At 40.0% G+C, this 24893-nt stretch overlaps 1 protein-coding gene across 1 annotated transcript in view; it reads right to left on the reverse strand.

The window, feature by feature from the left end:
• Window positions 1–24893, reverse strand: part of COL6A3 (collagen type VI alpha 3 chain) — a 170998-nt gene that overhangs the window by 90742 nt on the left and 55363 nt on the right. The window contains exons 3-9 of the mRNA XM_068245332.1: window positions 21921–22520; window positions 19985–20587; window positions 13991–14584; window positions 12356–12958; window positions 10696–11274; window positions 1482–2102; window positions 632–1234 (exon numbers count right to left, since the gene is read on the reverse strand). Of these exons, the coding sequence (XP_068101433.1) occupies window positions 632–1234; window positions 1482–2102; window positions 10696–11274; window positions 12356–12958; window positions 13991–14584; window positions 19985–20587; window positions 21921–22520 (4203 nt within the window). The remainder of the gene's footprint in view (window positions 1–631; window positions 1235–1481; window positions 2103–10695; window positions 11275–12355; window positions 12959–13990; window positions 14585–19984; window positions 20588–21920; window positions 22521–24893) is intronic.

A 24893-nucleotide genomic window follows, 5' to 3' on the forward strand; every position in this document is an offset into this window, starting at 1 on the left:
AGGCGTGTGAAAAAAATTGTAAAGCTTTTAGACCCTAAAATCCAGAAGTAACCATACCGCCAGGAAGGTTAAGGTCCTAAGCCTTTTTCTTATTCTTTTGTTGATGATCACTGACTGTGATTGGCTTGCAGTAATCACGTGTTAAGGAGCTAATTAATCTGCCTCCTTACCAATCAGAAGAAGCTCAGCTGTCACATGACAGCTGAATCAGTGGCTGTGTGAGCAAACGATCGGCACAGCATTGTGAGAATTGAAATCATAGATTCTATGCCACATCAGAGTAGGAGAGCCACAAGTGCAGCATAGAATCTGCCATACAAGATCCTAAGCTGGTTAAACTCTCCAAGGTGTACATGTGTCCGATAATGTTGGTCATCTTTGAAGGCATTTCCTTCACAGACAATGATTCACGAGGCAGGAATTAGGAAGCAATGTCTCCAGCAAGGATCCAGACTGCAATGTGAACCTGATAGGGTCCCCCCACCACACACACACGCCACTAACAATTATAATGATTGTTTTGACTTGAGATCCACTTTAATTAGATAATAGAAAAATACTATAATGTTATCACTGTAAACTTTAAAGATTAATTTTTTAACATGCACTTAGTAAATGTAGAAGCAATTACCAACAACAATTCCTGGTTGTCTCAGATATATTTCTGTTATCTTATTTTGGTCAAGAGTTCTGACTGAGGACAGAAGTCTCTGTTCCAAAGCTGGCAGTTCCCGGAAGCTAGACACACTGTATATGAAATCTTGACCCAATGTAATTTTACTGGCTTCTTCAGTATCTATATTCTTTCCAATCATGTAGGGGACAACAGCAGATGCTTTAATTTGTCTTGCTCCTTCATCTACATCATCAGTTGAAGGTCCAGAGGATGTCAAAATAAGGAACTGAGGGACTTGCTCTTCTATACGGCTCCCAGATGGCCTTGTAAGTATGTTCTTAGATACATATTCTAGAGCATTGCCAAGGTTTACAGATGATCCACCCTTTACCCTCATCCTTCTCACTGCACCTTGTACCTCATCTTTGGAAGAGTGGGCATTCAGCAAAAACTCAACCTTGGGATCCTGATCACTGTACTGGACCACGGCCACACGGGTACTGTCTGGGCTCACTTCCATTGTGTCTACTATGCGTCCAATTAACTCTTTCACATTATTAAACTCAGGAGCGGCACCTCTTGAGCCATCAACAAGGAACACCACATCCCTCTTTGCAGCTAATAAAAATAAATAAATACAATGCAATTATTACAAATGTGGATGCATTTTATACTGAATGATCACACAATGTTTAATAAATACCAGTGATGCTTCAAAATTTACAGCATACATTGCAAACTGATACATGTAGTATATTATTCTTCTTGAAGTTGCAAACCTTTTTTTTCAAAGTGTTAACTTGGCTGTATGTCCTACTTGTAAACACATTAATAAATGTTATTGTATTACCTTTCTAATACTCACCTTCGACAGTGGTAGTGATTGATGGAAATGCCCGTCTCAGAATTTCTATGTCACCAACGTTAAGCTCAGACACTCTTGTTGTCAAGGTCTGGTAAGCACTCCCCAGCTGATTGACATCAGAAACAGCAATGGCAAAATCTGGGATGAAAGAAATGGTCTGTAATTCTGTTAAGTCGGCATTGCGAACACCGATGGCAAAAGGAATGACTCCAGAGCCCTTGAGTCCTGTGGCTGGTCTTCTGATATCATCTCTTGACCTGCCAGCGGTCAGCAATATCAAGAATTGGGGAACTCCCTCTGCCGCTCGGCTACCAGCTGAACTGGTAAATACACTTGATGTAACATAGTCCAATGCTGCCCCTGTGTTTAGTGGGGAGCCACCAATAGGTGTTAGACGCTGAACAGCACTGACAACTCCCTGACGATCTGGATGAGTGTTAAGCAGGAAACTGGGTCTTGCTGAGTCACTGTACTGGACAACTCCTATCCGAATCTTATCCCGATCAACATCAAGGCCCTCCACCACTCTCTGAATGAAGGAACGCAGAGATGGAAAGCTGGCTCTGCCGTCATTAGATCCATCAATCAAAAACACAATGTCTTTCTTTCTATTTGAATCATCTATATAACAAAAAAAAGTAAATTAGTACAAGTCCACAGAACACATTAATTCTTTCAATCCTATATATTTTCTAAAGAATATAGATTTAGATAATGCTTGTATTATACACTGTAGAGTGTAGAGCTATTCAGGACAGTGAGAGTATAAAGATGTAGGTTTGACATAGAAGCTTTATCTCCTCCTCGCAATGTATCTCTGTAGCGACTTTGGAATCAATAGTCTCCCATGAAATACCTCTCCCAGTACAGCTCTGATGTCTGATTTTCTGCTAGTGCTACTGCAAGGCAAAAAGAGCTTACCAAATAAAAACTGCCCCCAAACATCATAAAAACTTGGTGTATAACTGTGTCTGATATGTTTCTGTTTTCAGATTCCTGTTTGCATCTCCTCTCCCAGTAATGCATCCATCTGCTCTCTACCTACCTCCCCGATATAGAGAGTGGTGCAGGAAAGTGTACAAGACCATATAAGTACTTGAGACCAGCACTTGTATTAAAAGAAATTCTTTCTATCTTTAATACAGCCAAGAAAAATGTGCCTCCATAGATGCGGAATATAGTAAATTAAAGCTCAATATAAAGCATAGTACTAGTAGCCGATAGCTTAATATGAAGCATAGCCGTAGCAGAAACAGACTGCAGCACAAGCGGTGGTTTTGGATATCTGAACAATCCACCCACAAGCCATGACATCAATTTGCTGCCTTTGCGTGACCTCTCCTGACCCTAAGAATATCTCATGACCTTACTCCCTGCTCTCAACCTAACTCTAATCTTTCCCTTCTCTCGTGCCTAATGTTAACTTTAACCCCTTCCTTATTGCTAACACTCTTCATAGAGTTTACATAAATCTTGCACCTAGCTTTTACTATTTGTCAAATGTCTGCAGATGGCCATACATCACTCAATCTGCCACCAGATTGACCATTAGATTAAGCCCTCTTTGATCTAATTTGATCAGAGAGGGATCTATTGCCTGCCCCCACACTGAGCCTTCAACGCTCATCACGGGCATGGAGGTGGGCCGCTGGCGATCATTAGAAAATAGAACACTGTTACCACTGTGCACCCGATTGAACCCTTGTGACCAAGATTTTCCAGCATGCCCAATATATCCTTTTGACCAATTTTGGACAGAAATCAAAAGATTGGCCATGTTGCAGTATCGATTCTGCTCTCATTCAATAACATTTTCAACTTAAAGGGCAATCAGACCGCAACATTCAGTATTATATGGACACCTTATCACTTACTATTTTTCCCCTCAGCCATGCCCTAGCAACAGAGGCGGGACAAGGTCCTCCTGCACCCAAGGCTGAGACACCAAAGTGCGCCCCTCCATCCCTGCCACCCCAGCCATCACACACTGATTGCTATTAGACTAAGAGGCGCCACAGGGCCCACAACCTCCCCAACACCTTAATATCTAGTTATCTGGCTTGCAGTCACTGCCATGTATCCCCTTTTCTTATTTCTTTCTGCTTCAAACACAATTAGGAATGACAGCTGAATGAATTCTGCGCCCCCTCCTACACTGCGCCCTGAGGCTGGAGCCTCTTCAGCCTATGCCTCGGCCCGGCCCTGCCTAGCAATACTCTTTTAAGATGTTACTAACTAATCTGTCTCCCCATCTACAGCTGCCTTTAATCTATTTCAATGCTTTCACCTAACTCTGACTGATAATCCTGGCCTAAACCTAATATGGCCTAAATATTGACCTAAAGTCTAACATCATCCCCTTCAACCCTAACAAGCCTAAGCCCTGATGTCAGAGAAACCTATCAGGGAAGAGCATCCCAATAGATGGTTCAGACATGCTGTGCACCCAGATTAACAGCAGCAAGAAGATCTGCTTTGGTGGATTCCCAGTGATGCCTCTAATTAGTGCTCTGGTTTGCTTGCATTCTCAGCCTAGTGGTGGGAGGGGAAGTGCACAGGACAATGTGGTGTGCTTTGCTACATTTAAGCAATGACTTTCTGCAAATAAAATATCATAAAAAGATATTTGCAATAAAGCCACATGTTTACATTCAATATGATAGCAGCAATGAAAATGTTTTAGAAAAATGTTATTTTTACAAAATATAGTTTAACTACGTTTCTAAAAGTGATGCCTACACTCTATTATTGTAATGGAATTATTATTTTCAATTATGTAAAATAAAAATCAACTGAAATAAAATGTTATGTTTTTGTAAAATAGTTAGTTATAGCCTAGGTTCTCAACGTGTGGTACGCGTACCCCACAGGGGGTACATCTGATGGTTCCAGGGGGTACTCAGGCTTGATATACTTAACCAAGAATAACAAATTTAGAGTTTTTTAGAAAATGCTAAATCTTATTTAAACACCAAATTAGTATTTTAGCTAATTAAAAGCAATAGTAAATGCTTGGAAATGGTTTACAACCAATTATCATGTACTATAATTAAATATATATTTGTCAAGGGGTACCTGTGATAATGTTTACTATGCTAGGTGGTACTTGGGGAGTACAGGGTTTTAAAAGGGGTACATACCAATAAAATGTTGAGAAACACTGAGTTATAGTACAGAAAGAACTAGTATACAAATAGTTAAACTGGCCATCAAATTGGTCAAAAAGTTTTGCAGATACAATGGTGAGCTGCTGTCGGCATCTTGTCATCTGTGTAAGAATCTTAGTAACCTCCTGGTGGTCAGCTGCCTTTTTGCATAAAAATGTAATAACCAGTTTAATCTGTAAGCACCACACCATTTTAGCCTGCACATCTATCTATCTCTGTAGCTTGCACACAGAAGCCCTCTCAAGCTTCATCTCCTGCATTTAGAAATACAGTATAAAAGAAACAATCTGGCAGCCTGGAGAGCTCAACACTGAAGCTCAGTGGTACAAGGCTCAGTGACTTATAAGTCAGTGGAAAATAAAATGTAACCTCTTTTTTACTATTTCAGGCATTTTTTTTTTACAAGAATGTTTTTCTTAAAATTTGGAATAATACAACTAATCTATTAACAGCAGCAGCATATAAATGTTAACTGCAGTTTTGATTTTGCCAATAATTTTTCTTACTAACTAATTTGCAGCAACTGGTGTTAGGCATGGAATTCCCTGGTCTTCGATTATAAAAAAAATAGTGTTGACAGAAGGTGGCAGGAGTTCACAGAGGTAAATCTCTGAGGAGGAGAGGACTGTTCACATTCTGTGTTTTACTTCTGTTTTCAGACACATCATAACAGTGCACTAGTGAAAAGTTCATTGGACCCCTTTACTAGTTCTAAGAAAAGTCCACCTTTTTTTCTTTATAGTCTTGAGCTTTATCCCCACCATAGAGTTGTAGTGGTGTGCGATGAAGCCCAACCATGCAAAACAGTTGTCAACCGGGAGTCTGTATGTGTGGCCACCTGGACGGGTGATGTACTTTGTACCAAGCTGTGTGTATTACTATTTACAGTGCAATAAATTGTGATATAGTCTGCAACTGGTGCCCACGTGATCTATATAAGTGTTTAGATTTTTACTTTATTTATCAGGAATTAAATTGGAATCATAGACTTGCACTACATATTATCTCAGGGTTCCTGGTAGAGGCTAATGGCAGTTCACAAGAGCATACAGAAAACTTACTGTTCAATCTGATTGGCCAGATTTGTAATATGTAAGCCAGTTCACTTAACACTAATTAACATACATGAACAAAATTTCAGAAGTTCACCACCGTGGAAGGTAGTTGAGATAAGGTCTAAATTACTGAGCTAGAGAAGACATGCTCTGGTCCTGATTTACAAAGCTTGTGGAGATGGTGTGTGATCATTTTTGAAGAAATTCAGTCCATGGATGGAATACACCAGCTCTTCAGGACCTTGCTACTTATAATTTACTATTAAGGAATCCAGAACTAATAAATTAGCACATTTCCCTTTTCTTTAATGTGGAATCTCCTGGACTCGTGTAACATTCTATTGAACCTACAATGTAAAGTCCCCAATTTCCACATTATTTTACGTGTTGTCCTTGGCCCACCTGACTCTTTCCATCTTTACCAAGCTATAGTGTTTTGGTGAAATGTTTTGTAATTTAAAGTGTTCCTGAGCTGACATGTGACATGATGAGATAAACATGTGTCAGTACCGTGCCAAACGTATTTATAACTAGGCTGTGATTCTTTTTTCTTTTTCTGCATTAAAGAGTTAACATTCAAGCATGCAAGTGTCAGACCCTTGATGGATTATAGCATAGCCCTCACTGAAAAGGAATTACGGCCATAAAACTCTTTCCTACAGAGAAGAGCATCTAACTGCAGGAAATAGATAAAAAAGGTCAATAGTTCATATATTTTAGCTGTTGAACACTTAACAGATTGCCATTGAGCAGAGACAATAAAACTTTAAATCTACTTTGTAATTGTTTAAGCATAAAATAAAACTATGGGATATCTAAAAATAAATAAATCCTTTTTAGAAGTATAGATTAAATTGTTTATTTCATCAGTTTATTTTCAACTCAGGTTCACTTTTAAGTCACTATGCTTCCTCCTGCAATCACTGTAGAGACATGTGCAGAACACTCCCATGTGCTTCGTTACACCTCATGTACTTTCTACAGCTGAAAAAACACCAGTGTTGGCAGCATGTTGCATCAGGGAAATGCCAAGCTTAGTCAACCAAGAATATAGTTCTGCAGAGATTAATAGGAGCTGATGGAAAGCTTATGGCTTGTAGGTAGAAAAATATTAGCATTATATGAAGCACATAGAGCCCCCAAAGCTTTTAAATGACTATAGGAAAGATGTCCTAAGACAGGTGCAAATAAATATCAAAACTAGAGCATTGTGAAATGAAAAAGGATGCTGATTAAATCCTAACATTGAAGAGGGCAAATTATAGGATGATCAATGAACATAGGTTATATGTAGAAACAATGTGCTGGACAGAAAACATTTTTTCAAGTAATAAATGTGCTTTTCAGTGCAGTGCAGCTTGCTTCCTGTTTGCTCTGGTAGGTTGTCAATCAGGGGTGACAACACACAATCCAAGTAGGCAACAACAGTTGCTATGCTATATTTCTTAGCACCCCTGCATTACATGTGTCTACAGGGTGGGCCATTTATATGGATACACCTTAATAAAATGGGAATGGTTGGTGATATTAACTTCCTGTTTGTGGCACATTAGTATATGTGAGAGGGGAAACTTTTTAAGATGGGTGGTGACCATTTTGAAGTCGGACATTTTGAATCCAACTTTTTTTTTTCAATAGGAAGAGGGTCATGTGACACATCAAACTTATTGGGAATTTCAGAAGAAAAACAATGGTGTGCTTGATTTTAATGTAACTTTATTCTATCATTAGTTATTTACAAGTATCTGGCCACTTATAAAATATGTTCAATGAGCTGCCCATTGTGTTGGATTGTCAATGCAACCCTCTTCTCCCACTCTTCACACACTGATAGCAACACCGCAGGAGAAATACTAGCACAGGCTTCCAGTATCCATAGTTTCAGGTGCTGCACATCTCGTATCTTCACAGCATAGACAATTGCCTTCAGATGACGGTGTGGTATATGGGATACAAAGATAGTCAGGCCATTCTTCATCAATGGAAACCTCAAGGCCACTGGATATACGAAATTGCAACATGATGATGTGTTTCCCTCTTTATGTACTGAAGCTGGCACGTTCCCTGAGTTTTTCCAGCAAGATGGTGCACCACCACATTATGGGTGTCAGGTCCGAGCATTCCTAGATTAACAGTTTCCTGGAAAGTGAATTGGTTGTCGTGGGCCAGTTGAATGGATCCCAAGGTCTCCCGACCCCCATAGACTTTTATCTTTGGGGTCATCTGAAGGCAATTGTCTATGCTGTGAAGATACGAGATGTGCTGCACCTGAAATGATGGATACTGGAAGCCTGTGCTAGCACTTCTCCTGCGGTGTTGCTATCAGTGTGTGAAGAGTCCAACACAATCCAACACAATGGGCAGCACATTGAACACATTTTATAAGTGGTCATAAACTTGTAAATAACTTGTAAATAACTCATGAAAGAATAAAGTTACGTTAAAACCAAGCACACCATTGTTTTTCTTGTGAAATTCCCAATAAGTTTGATGTGTCAAATGACCCTCTTCCTATTAAAAAAAACAAAAGTTGGATTCAAAATGGCCGACTTCAAAATGGTCACCATGGTCAACACCCATCTTGAAAAGTTTCCCCCCTCACATATACTAATGTGCCACAAACAGTAAGTTAATATCACCAACCATTCCCATTTTATTAAGGGGTATCCATATAAATGGCCAAACCTGCATATGTGGAGGTGGGACCTATAATTCACAGGAAGTAGGTGTTGAGCAGCTGTAAGACCTTAGATTGCTATGCCGAACCTCATAGGAAGGACAGGTCTTAAACCTGTATGGATAGGTGTACAACTGTAGGCAAGCAGAGCTACACAATAAACTTCTATTTGAAAAATTCAGTTCCAAATGTAATACTTATGATTTACACTAAACATGATTGCTTTGAGAATTTCCCTTGTTTACTTTAGGGTTTAGTGTGGCTTTAAATGATATCCAAGGCAAATAAGATTGTAAAAACTGGGGGAACTTGCATGTACAAGGAGAAGTTCTCATGCCCATCGCTCCCCCATTCACGCATTGCGCAGAGTGCTCATGGCCACTGGAACGTGATCAATGATATGTGCGCCACCAGGCCTAGTGACCTGGCCAACATGGAAGCAGCTTCTGCTGGCTTTTAGGAAAAACAGAGGGGGACAGAGGTGAATGGGGGGAATGGTGGACATGGTAGTGGTACTCCCCACTTTGGATATCCTTTAACCTCTATTGGTGATTATTCCATTTGCTTCAGGATTTGTTTTATCTTATTTTGAAAATCAGCCTCTATGTGTAGTCTTAGTTCTCAATATGCATAAAATAATGAACAAACCTGTTTTTGCTGACTTCCACTGAGGTTTATCTGTTGGTTATTCTCATGAAAGTTCGCTCTTTATTTCCAATTAAATAACTCATAACACCACATAAACACTTTGACATAACCATGTAAGTTCATACTTGCTACCCTTTTATATGTACTCATTGGCAACTGATTAGGGTGCATCATATTTCAAATTTATTCAAAATATACAATTGCTCCACAAAGTCCCCAAAGTTCTGTTCAAAGTCTACTTGTTACCGGGATCGCTGCAGAAAAGTCCCAAAATCAAATAATTCAATGATTGCTGCTGCGATCTCCGTGATCCGAAATACACATAAAGAGACTCCACATAGGGTGATAACGTTCTGTCTGCAGGTTGCCTATAACACACCACCTCCGTGTCTGTGAAATTTGTGAAAGTGCGTGCCCTCTCCTGTAAATCCACTTCTTTTTAACTCTATGCGCTCACCAGAAAAAAGCCACCTCAGCTTCCAGGTGGGTCTTACATTTTAATCACAAGCCTCTTGCTTTTACTCTTGTCCTCTAGTTGCAGGTGGATCATGCGCATAGGTTAATTCCTAATAGCAGTCAATGGCATATGCAGAAATTCTTAGCCTCTCTTGGGGGTTCTTTTATTCCAAAACACAATCTCAATAAAAATACATAAAATTCACATATCGTAAAACTGTAAAGAGTTTGCCTCTAGGAGCAATTAGATTTGCACTTACGCTTCCAGGAAGAAGTATAGCGTGTAACATAGATTACTGCCCAATGCCCATCCGCTTTGTAGGTCCCGGGTGAGGATGTTGCGGCGTCCCGCTTGGGTCCTCTATCCCACCGTGTGTGAGCTTTCAGTTCGCACAGCTGTCATTGACCGGCCGGTCCGTTCACTTCCTTGCGTTGCGCGTCGAATGTTAAGCTCCAGCCTATTTTCGTCCTCATGCCGGACTGATTAGGGGCTCAGACAAAGCAGATGGGCATTGGGCAGTAATCTATGTTGCACACTGTACTTCTCCCTGGACGCGTAAGTGCAAATCTAATTGCGCCCAGAGGCAAACTCTTTACAGTTTTACACTATGTGAATTTTATGTGTTTTATTGAGATCGTGTTTTGGAATAAAAGAACCCTCAAGAGAGGCTAAGAATTTCTGCATATGCCATTGACTGCTATTAGGAATTAACCTATGTGCATGATCCACCTGCAACCAGAGAACAAGAGTACAAGCAAGAGGCTTGTGATTAAAACTTAAGACTCACCTGGAAGCTGAGCTGGCTTTTTTCTGGTGAGCGCATAGAGTTAAAAGAAGTGGATTTACAGGAGAGTGACACGCACTTTCACGAATCTCACAGACACGGAGGTGGTGTGTTATAGGCAACCTGCAGACAGAACGTTATCACCCTATGTGGAGTCTCTTTATGTGTATTTCAGATCACGGAGAGCGCAGCAGCAATCATTGAAATATTTAAAAGTTAAATGAAGCATTAAATGTTATATTAAACCTTTTCACACCCTCCATTTTTAATAGAGCAAGTATGTTTCCACTTCTTTTCTTGTGCTTGGAGATAAAGTGTCATTTTGAACTGATTAAAATGAAACAAACTGAATGTTTCCCTATTTTTCCTTTTCCATTTTGTGTGCTGTGCATTTTGCTAACAATACAAGACAAAGAGAGTACTTACAAGTTTCTGTTGTCAAATCGACTGAGGTTTTAACGAGATTAAGAAACTGAGACTGGATGGTAGAAAGATCAGCAAGGGTATCTGAGGATACAACAAACTGTGGAGCCAAAACAATCTTCTCAAGTTCGTCGGCTTCAGCCCTTTGTGCCTTGACTGCAAATGTCACAATACCAGCTCTCTTCACCTTATTAGCTGCCTCTTCTACACTGTCAGCAGATTTGCCTGCTGAAAGCAACACTAGATATTGTGGTATTCCCTCTCGGATTCTACTTCCAGATTCTGGTATGAAAAGATTGTCATGAGCATAGTCCAATGCACCTCCAAGTGCAAACTGTCTGCTGGGTTTGAACCTTATTTTTCTGACTGCACTGACTACTTCAGCCTTGGTAGGAAATGAATCAAACTTAAATTCCTCTTTGACATTGTCTCCGACTAAGCCTACAGAGACACGGGTCCCATCTGGGCTAACATTAAGGCCGTCAATGATATTTGCTACAAAATCTCGTACAAGAGGAAACTTTCCAGCAATATTGGAAGAGCCATCAATCAGGAATAAGATGTCCCGTTTGCTTTCGACCTCTGTACAAAAAACATACCAAATGCAATGGTTACAAAAATCCTCAAGAAATGCTTAAGCTAGGCGAAAGCGAAAAGATTTCTCGTCCAATACGTCGAAAGATCAGATATTTGCCTGTTCTCCTAGTGTTTCCAGATCACTAGGCAAAGCAATCTATTCCATCCACTGGGCTGACCGTTCACCACCTGGATCTCCATGCAGACAGATATCAGATCTTATCTGAGTTTGCACTCTGATATTTGCAGACGTAATCAAAAAAAGATTAATTTGGAGCCCATCCCTGGGCAGTTATATAACTGAGCCTCGAGCAATAATGTTTTACCAGTATGCATTTTTTTTAGTTAATCAAAAATGTTTGCTGTTGAGAAACCACTACTTTTTGCTCATGCCTGCAAAAATCACCAGAAAAATGTATATTGTCGTCGTATAGGACGGAAGAAATGTATTTATGCGCCTGCATCAAAATTATTTTCAAGTTGTTATATAGAAAATTAGAATGGCTCTCCTTATAATCCTAATTAATAAAATGCTAGAAGCATGCCAAGCGTCAAGCAGATTTCAAAAACTATCTTTAAACAAGTGAGAGCAATCAGAAGGTGCTTAAAAATAAGTACTAACAATTCAGTTTACCATTTATAAAAAATTTTTCGTTGATTGCCCGCCCCTGCTATTTGGATACTCATTCCAAAAGAGTAGTGACCTGATTCAACACAGAACAGACAATGCACAGACACATGCAATTTTAGTTCAACCCTATGTTCTGACCAGTACAGGCTAATATAGTTATGATGACGGGACAATGCTCTTTCCAAACTCACAGACACTGCAGAGTGTGGAAAATAACCTTTAAAACATATTATGCATTCACTAGCATCTCGCTGTGTACAGACCCAATAAAGTCCTAGTTACTGTATATCCTTATTAATATGACAGAAGGCAGTCTAACAGTACTGTCATATCACTAGCTTTTTTTTTTTACACCATACCTCATCCTATTAATTAACCTATGAATCAGCAGTGTGCTCAAATATGTAGCTATATGAAAGTAAGTATTTTGAAAGACAAAATGTAAGTTGTTCTTACCAGTTGGAACTGCCTTTATCAGAGTACGTAAGTCAGTTGCAGTAAGTGAACTGACTCGTTGGTAGAAAGTTTGGTAAGCGCTGTCCAGCTGGCTGAAATCAGGAACATATATCAAAAAGTCAGGAGATAAGGAAATGGTTTGAAGCTCAGTCCGATCAGCTCTGCCAATTCCAATAGCATATGGCACAACCCCACTGGCCTTGAGAGAAGTGGCAGGTCTTCTCACATCATCTCTAGATTTCCCAACTGTTAGCAGGATTAAGAATTGTGGTACTCCATCTGCTGCTCGACTTCCAGCCGACTCAGTAAACACATCTCTTTGTACATAATCTAAGGCAGCACCTGTGTTGAGTGGAGCGCCTCCTATAGGAGACATGCTCTGAACAGATCTTATTATATCTTGACGGTCTGAGTAGGCATTAAGAAGAAACTCAGGTCTGGAGGCGTCACTATATTGGACAACTGAAATGCGTACTCTGTCTTGACCCACATCAAGGGACTCTACCACCCTCTGAATAAAGTTCCTGAGAGATGGGAAACCAGACCTGGAATCATCTGAACCATCAATCAAGAATACTATATCCTTCTTGGCATCTTCATCCACTGTTAGAAGGGTCAACAGAGAATAAGAGAAAGGGTAGAATGTTTTAGTAGAATATTACAGTTGTGAGATTAGTCAACATATGTAGCCGAGGGTAAAACGAGAATTAGCATATACAAACAAGAAACACATATAACAGAGACAATATAAGGGTTAGTTAGTAAAGTGACCAGTTACAATTTTACTATTAGAATTTAATGGTTTAATGTAAACAACATTACGACATTACAACCCATTACATTAAGGGTTGGTTATTATTAGAAAGTTCTGATTGAATAAAGAATTGTGAATTACCATAAGATTTTTGTGAACTTCCATTGATGCACAAGAACTGAACTGCACCATAACCATTTAATCTGTGAAGCACAAATACTACGGTACACCCAGTTTAAAACATTCAGATTACATCACATAGCAAATTTTGCAATCTAACCCTATATTTTTTTACTCCAAAGGGCAGATGTATTTCCCAGTCAATGAGAACATCACTTGAAGAAAGTTCACTGAGATGCCTACAACCATACCTACAGCTTCAGCTTGAGTTTCTTTTATTAGGAAACACTGTCAAGTAACACCAGATGTAAAAATGGTCTGAGCATCTTTAAAATAAATGTGAAGCTAGTTTATAGGGCTCTGCTATTCGTAGAATCGTGTTTGATTCTGAAATTCACTTTGGAATATTGACTCAGAGGTTATTTGTTGTTATGGTGGTGTAGCATTTGACTTGTCAAAACACCAGTTAAGAAGCACTGAGAAACCATACTTACTATACCATGTAATGAGTATGTACAGTATATTTGATAATACAGCAGCAGACAATCTTCACCTTTCTCATATACCTTACACATCAGCAAAAGCAAGCTTAAAAGTTGATGGCACAGCAAACTGGTATTTACTAACAACAAATAAATATACACACCCAACAGACTTGTCCTCAATCATATTGTAGGGTGTTTTTTTTCACTTTTTTATCAAACACATGTTAGGTGACTAAATAAACATAGAAAAGTTGTCAAAATGAAAAAATGAGTTACCTTCAATTACTGTCACTTCTGTAACTTCTCCTCTAACATACGTTACTAGAGGTGTTAAGATCTGCTGGCTGAGGCCAGGCAAGGATCTGAAATCATCCAATTCATAAACCAGGGTTGGATTAAATGCAATGGTTTCCAACTCTTCCTTATCAGCATTTCCGACCCCGACGCAAAAAGTCAAAACCCCTGATCTCAAGAGTTCATTAGCAGCGACCTGAATGTTGTCTGTGGACTTCCCGGCAGCCAGAACTACAAGGAGCTGTGGAATCTTTTCCTCTATTCGGCTACCAGCACTGCTTGAGAATTGGTTGCGGAGAGCAAATTGAAGTGCTGAGCCAATGTTTAGTTGATTACCTCCCTTGATTGCCATCTGCCTCAATCGGCTATCAAGCTCAGATTTTGAGGTCAGTGTATTTAGATAGAACTCAGTTCTGGGGGTATCACTAAATTGGACCACGCCAACTCGAGTCCCTTCACTGCTGATACCAAGCTTGTTTATGACATTGATGAGAAAGTCTCTGACAAATGGAAAGTTGGCACTTCCAACGTTGACTGAACCATCCAATAGGAAGACGATATCTCTTTGGTTTAGAACTGTAAGTTGTTAAGTGAAGGATAAAGAAAACAATGAACATGACATCACAGCAAAATCAGTGCGGCAAGATCATGGAATGCATGTGTTTACAAAATGTAGACACATAACTCTTAATAATGCTATTGCTTATAGAGCAAGCTAAAGAAAGGAAAAGCAATGAAAAACACTAGCAATGTTAGTTTTGGCCAAACCCTTCCATCTACTAAATACGTATGAAGAAATATTGTTTTTTAACTCAACACTGTACATTATCTGGTACATTATCTCTCAAAAACATATTACCACCACCAACTAAACTGAAGATACATGTTTGGTAGAACATTACTGGCCAAAATAAATTCCAGGAATTAAAAAGCTTTATTTTTTACATGTGCGTGTGTGAAGCTTTTCTTTTAAGTGCTAATTACAATGTAAGGGAATGATTTCTCATTGTCATGTGATGTCATATCAGGAAGCCAATCTTTCAAATGAACCACATAATTAATAACTTGTGGTATGGAGAAGCAATCGACTCTATAATGTAACAATGTTGATTGGAAATGAAAGTATAACATTACATTTCCCTTCTTAATTGAATGAAACTACTGAACAGGAAAATGTTAAAGCTTTGATTGCCTCATAAATTTGTTATTACATTTGCACGTAACTGCTTAATTGCTGATTACTTACTAAATACTTTCACTAATTTTAAGTTAGATAAACATCAGCACTTACATCCCCTGTGGTACTTGCGAGGCTAAACAAGTGCTTTTATGCCTGGATCAAAAGACAATGACAGTCCAGCCCTGCGTTCAGAGCACTGAGATCCATGATTGATCGCTACTACAATTTCCACGTGTGGCCTGTGCCATATTCACTCCCATCACTGCAAAGCACTACATATGGCAGCTGGAAGATTAGATATGCCAACAATCATGAAGAGGATTCAGATGCTGCAATGGCTGTTAGTGTGAGCAGATTTCAGCTGCATCCAGTGCAGGCATCAGAGGACTCGCCAGCATTGAGATCGCAAAACATAGGTAAGTATAGATGTCTCTCTCCTCTCAGGATCTTTTAAATTACAATTCCACTTTCAAGCAGACTGCATCAAAGTGGACTCAAACTAAAAATACAAGATTTCAGAAATAAAATCTATTTTCTAAATTATAATAATAAATAGCAGCCTTTTTTCAGCTGCATGATGACAAATATAAAATATTTTACATTTATTGGAGAAACCCCTCCCTTTCTTTCATATTGCCGGCAAATAATCCGGCAAACTGGTGGAGTAGGTGGTGTCCAGCAAAGGAGGAATTGCTAATGGCTGCCCCCAGTATAACCCTAGTTATGCAAAGAGGAGGGTGAAAAGCATGCACTGAAATGCTCATAGGCTTGAAGGAGTGTTTATTTATATTTGTATGTGTCAGAGTGGTGCAACTAAATATTTTTAATCAAAAAAAATGTTGGTTTGGGTCCGCTTTAAGCAAGGACATTAAAGTCTATCCATGTAAGGCCATCACAAAGGAGTGTTGATCGTTTAAGATGGTGTACAAATTGAAACTGGACAAGAAAATTGCAAAAGTGAGTTATAACTGGAGAATTATTTTAATCTCTAATGTTCCACCAAGTGGTGTATTTTCAGTTTCTAAAACCATTCAAGTCTGTATTAAAATGGCATTAAACACAAGTTTTTACCCATGTAAAGGAGACGAGGTGGCTCTCCATAGGCATCAACTGTAAGGCTATCTTTACTAAAATGCACACCATATTTGCAACACTAGTGGCCATATGCAATTAATCTTTTCTCCTGAGTTTTCTCTTAGGTGATATTTTTGCAACCTGTCAAAAAATGCCTTTTAGGCAACCAGCAAGCAAAAAAATATTAAAAATAAATTTGATAGCACTTTTTCACTAACTTTTGGGCACTTTTTCAATTGTAAAATGGTGAACATTTTGTTTAAAGAGAAGATTCAAATGATCTCCTAGTAGATAACTCCAGCGAAAAAGTTAATTGCATGTGGGCCTAGATCTGTTAATTTTCTCAAGCCACACTGCATCATTCCATAAATTGTTTATTTGCACTCCAACAAAATATAAAAGTTAAAGTGTTCCATAATGGAATGCATAATAGTCAGTGAGCCCGGCCAGTATATGTGTGGAACCTGGCAATAATACAGCATGATTAAAAAAAAACAAAAAAAACATTTGTCTGTGTAGATGGAAGTCATTAAAAGTACAACCCCAATGGAGCAGCTAAGGGCAGGAAGAAATGGAAACAGGCAGTGGAAAGGCAGAATAAACAATCAGAGGCGAAAGACAAGAATAAAGCAAGAAGAAAGTAGAGAAGTCTCAATGCTGCATGTTTCAAGTTCATTTTCCCATTATCTTAAAATCCTGCCTTAAAGGAATACTTAAGTCATCAAAAAAAAATGACTTCTACTCACCCGGGGCTCTCCTCAGCCCCCTGCAGCTGAACGGTGCCCTCGCCGTGTCCCTCCGATGCGCCTGGTCTCGCCGGCGGGCACTTCCGGTTCAGCCGTCACCGGCCGACAGGCTGGGAACGCGGCTGATTAGCCGCGTTCCCGGCCGCAATAGCATTATAGATGGCGCTACTGCGGCCGGGAACGCGGCTAATCAGCCGCGTTCCCAGCCTGTCGGCCGGTGACGGCCATGCCGGAAGTGCCCGCCGGCGAGTCCAGGTGCATCGGAGGGACACGGCGAGGGCACCGTTCAGCTGCAGGGGGCTGAGGAGAGCCCCATGTGAGTAGAAGTCATTTTTTTTGATGACTTAAGTATTCCTTTAAAGGACTTCTGAAGCCAAATAACAAATCTATTTTTTACTCACCTGGGGCTTTTTCCAGCCCCTCGCAGCCGTCTTAGTCCCTTGCCGCAGCCACGGTCCTCCTCCGTGTCAAATTTGTATTCTACTACACTGTGGAAGAGTTACAATGTCTGTGGATTCATATTGCTGCCTGTGGCCTTAATTGTGAGATTTTCTCACTTCTTGTTCAAAATATGTAGAATGGATAACACTAGTAGTGATAGCATTGTCTAGGACAGGCTTTCTCAACCAGGGTTCCCTGGAACTCCAGGGTTCCTTGAGTACTCTGCAGAGGTTCCTTGGCATTTTCCCCTATCGTGGGGGGAAGTATAATAGAGCACATTATAATAGGGGGTACTGTAAAAAGAAACACTAAATCGGGGGTCGGAATAATGAGCACATTAATAAAAAGCACTAGAATAAGGAGGCAGTATAAATGAGGGGTAGTTAAATAAACAGCCTCATCTACTTTTAAAGACCATGCCTCCTGCAAAATAAATGCAGGAGTTCCTTAAGATCAAAAAATTGTTTGCAGGGGTTCCTTGAGATCCAAAAGTTATTTGCAGGGTTTCTCCAGGGTACAAAGGTTGAGAAAGCCTGGTCTAGCAGAACTCGTGATCAGTTTGGTCAGGTGATAGGTATGTAAGTCTCTGATTTGTTAGTCTCGATCATGTGCTAAAGCAGGATGTAATCACAGCAAGTCAGAGCTTTGCAAATCTATTAGCTGACCAAACAAATCACATGCTTCTCCATGAGTTCTCCTAGACATGGCCAGCTATAATAACCAGCAGTAATCAAACAAATGTGACTAATAGCAGGGAGACAACCAAAAAGGCAGAAGCTAAGCTTAGGCAATCAATTAGATGATCCAGTAACTAGTATTATAATCCCAAGGGGTGTCTCTATTGTGTCATTTATATTAAATTATGATATGTTTAACATAGTGTTATGTGGATGTACATAGGTCTTCTCTAAGCCCTAGCAGCCTTTATAAAAGATATGCTTTTTAGCACAGCATAACAAGACAATAACAGGTTTTATCTTACCATTAGTCCTGTGTTATTCCACAAACTAGAAACATACCAAGAAGGTGTCTCTAGGAACAAAAGCTACTCCAAGCTTGTCATACTGCAGAAGACTTTTTGTGATAAACCAGGCAACAGTCCTCTTGAATTAATTTGAATTCAATGCATACATGAAAACAAATACTTCAACAAACATTGGTGGATATTTACATTGAGCAAGCCCGTTATGACTGTTCTACCTTTTCTTTCTCTTTATTTTTTAATGATAGTATACAGGTACTCTTGAATATCTTCAATCATTATGAACTGATCATGTAAAATTTGTGAATAAGGGTTTCATTTGTGATGTAATGAAGAGCACTCTGCAGCACTACAGCACTGGGAACCCAGGTTCAAATATGGTCCAGGAGGACATTATCTGCATGGAATTTGTATGTTCTCCTTGTATTTATTCCAGGACTGCTGTCTCATCTTACATCCCGAAAACACTCTGGTTAACCAGTTAGCTTGCCTACAAAACTGGCCTTTTACTATGATAGGAACTCTCACTAGACTGTGACTATTCTAGAGTATACCTTGTAGGCTCTTTTGAGGGATGGTTTATAACATGATTATGGTGTCTATAAAGCACTGCACAAGATGTCAGCACTATATTATTAATATTATTAACTTTAATGACTTATAAAGTGCCAACATATTCAGTGGCGCTGTACAGAGTAAGGGACAAAAGAAACAAAATATAACCATAGCTATAGCAAAACTGAAATGTACCAGCAATGCTATCTATTCATCTGTGCACGATTAAACGCATCAATGCAAAAATGGACATGAGCAAAGTACCCTTTGCTTTAGGAGAAAAACTTTTTAAATGGGGACCCTTTTCTACAGATGGCTGAACTGCATGTTTGTTGGTCAGTTCAGCCTCCCAGCTGTCGTCCACAAACAAAGAGGAGCTCACAATCTGATTCCTACGCTAGTCAAAGTCTAATGTCTCTTCCATCAGCTGGATATTGAACTGGTTAAGGCTGTTGCCTTTGATGTAGAGTTTGAGCCTTTGACCTGGAGTTGAATACTGGCTCAAGCCAGTATGTCAAACAGTAAAGAGTATTTGGGCAAGGCTCCCTAATGACCCTGGTCACCCGAGGGCTGCACCTTAAGTGTTTGCAGCCCTTAAGCGCTGTGTGCTTGCCAGGAGAAAAGGGCAGTATTAATGTTATGTCTTCCGCAGTTGAAGTCTAAGTTTGGTTAAACCAATTGACTTATTTTTGAGATGTGAGAGGAAAACAGAGTACCCAGATAAGCAAACATTAGAAGATAGTCTTCTCTTCTGGCTCACATTCAAACCTACTACTGCAGGGTGAGAGTGCTATTCTCTATGCCCAGTAGCAATGTAAATGAATCTAGATCAACCAAGTGTTCTTTGTTGTCAAGGTAACTATTAACATACAGTCTAACACTTCAATAATAGCCTGAGATAAGCAAACAGTTGGTGCAGCCCTCCAATATAGATACTAGGACAAATCTGAAATAGAAATGTTAGTCTAAGTTGTAGAAATGTATAATTGATTTGTTACCTTCTGTTGGACCTTCAGTGATAACAACTCCTGTTAAGGTTTTCAGAGGTGTAAGAATCTGAGGAAGTAAGAGTTGTAGGGGAGCTTGTTTGAATTCAGCAGGCTGAAAAACCAATGAGGAATCAAAAGCAATTTCCTGGAGTTCTGCTGCATCGGCATTCTTGGATCCTACTGAAAAGGTCAGAATTCCGGCCCTCTTGAGAGCCAATGATGGCTGGGCAATGTCATCTCTTGACTGCCCACCAGTGATGATGACAAGCAGCTGTGGGATTCCTTCATCTACACGGCTTCCTGCAGATGCGGTAAAGAAATTTGTCTGGACGTAAGACAGGGCAGCCCCAGTATTTAATGGCGAGCTATTCAAGAGCTTTATTTTTTTCAAATGGGCAATTACATCTTTTTTGCTTGAAAAGGTGTTCAAGTAGAATTCAGATTTTGTGTCTCTGGCATATTGGGCTAATCCCACTCGAATAAGATCATAACCAATTTCCAACCTGTTGACAATCTTTACAATTAATTCACGAATGGCAGAAAAACTTGGCCCTCCTAGGTCACTGGAACCATCCACCAGGAACACTATGTCCCTCTTGTTGACTTCCGTAACTGCAAAGCAAAACATAGTTAAGTGTACAAAAGACATCAAAGTTTCTATGCTGAAGCTGCTAATAAAACGAAGACTTTGAGTGAAGGTACATTTAATACACAAAATTATACCTGTCATAAGAAGAAGACATGTAAGTGTTCACTTCTGATCTCACTATAAAAATGCTGCTTTCGACAGTATCAGATTCGTAGCTGGGGGGGGGGGGGGGAATGAACCCCTGCACCCTCAGGTGGGCTGATGCTGTGTGTGTTGTTGGGGAGGACGACTCAACCTCTTAATTTTCTCCTTTTGATGCAGGTGTTGTTGTGGTAACACTTGCTATGGCTTGGGGAAGGGGGCAAGGGTCCATGGTGGTTCCATAACCAATCTCTACTCGTACCTAAAGAACAACTGTAATGGGAGGGATATGATGGCCGCCATATTTATTTCCTTTTAAACAATACCAGTTGCCTAGATATCGTGCTGAGCCTCTGTCTCTAATAATTTTAGCCATATAGCCTGAACAAGCATGCAGATCAGGTGTTGTCAGATCTGAAAAGATTAGCTTCATGGGTTTTTTTGTGTGATTCAGACACTACTGCAGCCAAATAGATGAGAAGGACTACCAGGCAACTGGTATTGTTGAAAAGTAAACAAATATGGCAGTCTCCATATTCTTCTCACTACAGTTGTCCTTTAACGTCCCATAGTTGGGAGGATGAGGGGCAGGGGAAGAATACAGTAGCAATTATAAAAAAAAAGTCTAACCGTGCATACTGCCATTTATTTTTCCCCCAACCATGTTGGAAATCACTATCATGGAAGTAGGAAGATTTGTAAAGTGTCTCAGAAAGCATTGTAGTCAGATGATCAGACTTCTAGCAAGGAAACCAGCATTAGAAAAGGACAAGATTTTAGTCTTCATAACTTCAAAGCCTCTCTCCAGACACAATTGTATTCCTGGATATGTGTAGGTGTCTGGGCATAAGCTCCTTGATTAGCTGCTGTCAAATACAATACTGTGTCAGGGGCCTCAAGATAGGCCACATCTTGCGCAGCAGACTGACTTTGATGTAGACTGCAATCTTGTTGACAATATTTAGTCTATGCCTTCTCCCATGCAGACTGAATTACATAATGATGCAATCCAGGAAGCAATGACAGTCCCACCCATAGAGCCTGACACTACTCAGCTGCTTCTGGTCTAAAAATCAAAAGAACAAATTTTTGGGGGGCATAAAAATATAACATTTCAGCACTTTGATGACTAAGCTGTCGGATGGTATTTTATTTTTAATCTTACCTTGGAATTTACCCAGAATTTATCAAAGTGACTCTTTAGGTCTCACCTACCTTCAGTTAAAACAGTGGGGGGCTGTAAAACAATAGTCCTTTGGGCTACTCCAGCAATGTATGGAACAATCTGACTCTCCAGTTGGCCCAAAGCCTGGAACTGGGGCACAGTAAATACAAAGGAATCATCGGTTGAAATCTGCTGCAAATCGCTCCTGTCTGCTCTTTCCAGACCAATGCCAAATGTGATGACGCTGTTCAGTCTTAAAGCATTGGCAGCATCTCTCAGATCATCACTTGATGGCCCACCAGTGATAATCAGCAATGATTGGGGAACTCCTTCATCTCTTCGACTTCCGGCAGCAGAGGTAAACAATTGTTCCACCACATACTCAACCGCAGCCGCCATATTTGCCTCTTCTCCACCCACAAACTGTAATCTCCTCAAGGCGCTCACCAGCTCTCGTTTGGTAGTATGTTCATCCAAGGTGAATTCTATTTTGACATCATCACTATACTGTACCACTCCTATTTGCATCCGGCTCCTTCCCACCTCCAAACGCCTGTCCACATAATTTGCCAAGAAGTCACGGATGGCATTGAAACCCGAGCGTCCAACATTGTTTGAGCCATCAATGAGGAAAACCAGGTCAGCTGAGTCTGGTGTTATTGATAGAACAGTGGTGTTGCATAGCAGGTTAGGTGAAAGACAGAGAGAAGTGCCAAAATAACAAACAGAAAAGTAGGAGAGAGAGAAATGCAGAAGGTAACAGTGTTAATTGAGGTGCAGTGGAAACATGCAGATCTATAAAAAGTGAACACATGTTTCTCTGCAACAACACTAAGAAACATGATGCAGCAGAAGATGAGGACTTATATCAAAAGCATTTTCAGTTCCTGGCAGTTAACACTAATTTTCAACTATGTATCTTCATGCATTGCTTTTGTGGTGCGATGTTTTTCAGACTTCTGTAAAGTGTTTTGGGTTTTTTTGACAACTTGCTGATATAATGGCACCAATTTTGGTATAATTATATTTTTTTGGACACTGAGGCTCTTTGATACAAGCAACTGACAACAGCTTGCCAGCCACTCCTGTTGGTTTGCTGGGCGACTGCAGTTGGCTGCAAGTGTCCAGCACTTGGGGTGGTCTCCCACTAGTTGAGACATGCAACGCTTGCAACTGCACTTCATGTCAACCACGGATTCCCAGGTGGTTACAATCACTCCCTATGGCTTGCATTATTTTGCAACTGGAAGCTGCTTATACCTGGACAATAGGCAGCTAAACAATGCATTAAATGTGTTGTTTTGCTGTCCATGTAAAAGTGGCCCTATTGAGAGCCTTCCATCTGTTCTGCTGGATTTGGCAGATACAAACTTTTCTTTAAAATTAAAATTACTTCTAATTTACTAGAGAATGCACATCCATATTTGATAAAAATGCATTTGTCCATATTGTGCTTGCCTGTTTCTTCAGAAGGATTAAAAAAAATAAAAATAAAGAGCCCCTGAACTGGGGTAAAACCTATTAAAGAGGAGCTGTTAGGTATAAGGTCTCAGAGAAAATAAACACATATATCAGTAGCTAAAGATTGGCTGTACTTACATTACATATGCATTTCACTGTCCACGTTTGGATTTCACAGAATTTGTATATAGTATATGCAGAGAATGATGCTCCTGACAGCCCATGGCAGGTTCCATGTTTGTGAAGCCAAATGTGTCGTCATGTCCTGCCTGCTTCTGATCACAGAACAGCTCATACAGAATAACACAGTGTGCAGTGAATATTAATGAGCCATGTGGCTAGGAACAATAGCGGACTCCTGCAGAGTACTCTTCCCGGAGATTTATCTGTGCTGTGGCTAGACTGAGTTAGAAGCTGCTGAAACTTGATCCCGTCTTCTCCTTAGCAGCCGAGGGGAGGGCCCCAGAATGCTTTGCAGTATGGAATGCGGCTTGCGTCCTCCTTAGGAGCTTAGCTTTGGTGATAAGCACACATTAAATGTAAGAGAGATTTTTATCTTTAGTAATGTCTTTTTGGCTTCTGTCTAAACTGTTTAACACAGGAGAATAGAGGTTTAAATTAGCTTCTGCAGCCTGACAGTTACTCTTTAAATGATGCCCATGGGGAGGATAGTTTACCATTTTCATAAGTGCACTGCTCATTTCCCGTCCCTGGTCTTCATAGCTCCTGTAACTCCTGGAAGTTCCTTTGAGTGGTGCAAAGCTATTCTGAACTGCTATATGCCAGTAGTCACGTGGGACCAGAATGTGGCGTAAAGAGCAGACACTTGGTGGACACTAGCAGTAGGCATGATAAGTATTGTAATGCATGGGCATAATCATTGGGGGCACATATAACATTTGGGAGGGATAGCGAGGATTTAATTGCTCGCAATATCACACGCCGTTACTGCCACCCACTTGATAAGCCACATTGACCCAAGATTTCCCAGCTTTTCCGATCAATGCATTCAACCAATTTGGGCCCAAAATCTGAATTGTTGATCAGGTATGCTTGTGGTAGCACTGATTTTCATCCAACTCGATAGTGTTCATTGAAACGGATGGTTGATTGCCTGCCAAATGGCTAGATGTATGGCCACCTTAATAGTCCAGGTTTGTTTAATCATTTATGATAGCTCCCCTGGAGATGTTTTGAATATCTCTGTTAATGCATTAGTAGTAGATTAGGCTCTCTACCTTGACTATGGAAGTGTCTATGGGCTAGAAGGCTTTGATGGATCAAGATAATATACTACAGAAGTTATTTTCAGATTAAAATTTCTTCTCTATAATGGTCTTTTGGAACAGTGAAATTATTTATTTACTATTATGAAAATTAGTTGACAAAATGAACTGAAATGCTTGTAAAATATCCTCAGCAACCACTGCATATCATCATTTTTAAAACAACAGCAACATTTAACATCAGCGTTCTGCATTACATTTGGATAGGAGTTATCAGACTACTCACACAGTATAAAAATGGCAATTCTGACATTAAAGAGACCCCAAAAGTCCTAA

This window comes from Hyperolius riggenbachi, chromosome 7 (assembly GCF_040937935.1).
Source record: "Hyperolius riggenbachi isolate aHypRig1 chromosome 7, aHypRig1.pri, whole genome shotgun sequence".
NCBI lineage: Eukaryota > Metazoa > Chordata > Amphibia > Anura > Hyperoliidae > Hyperolius > Hyperolius riggenbachi.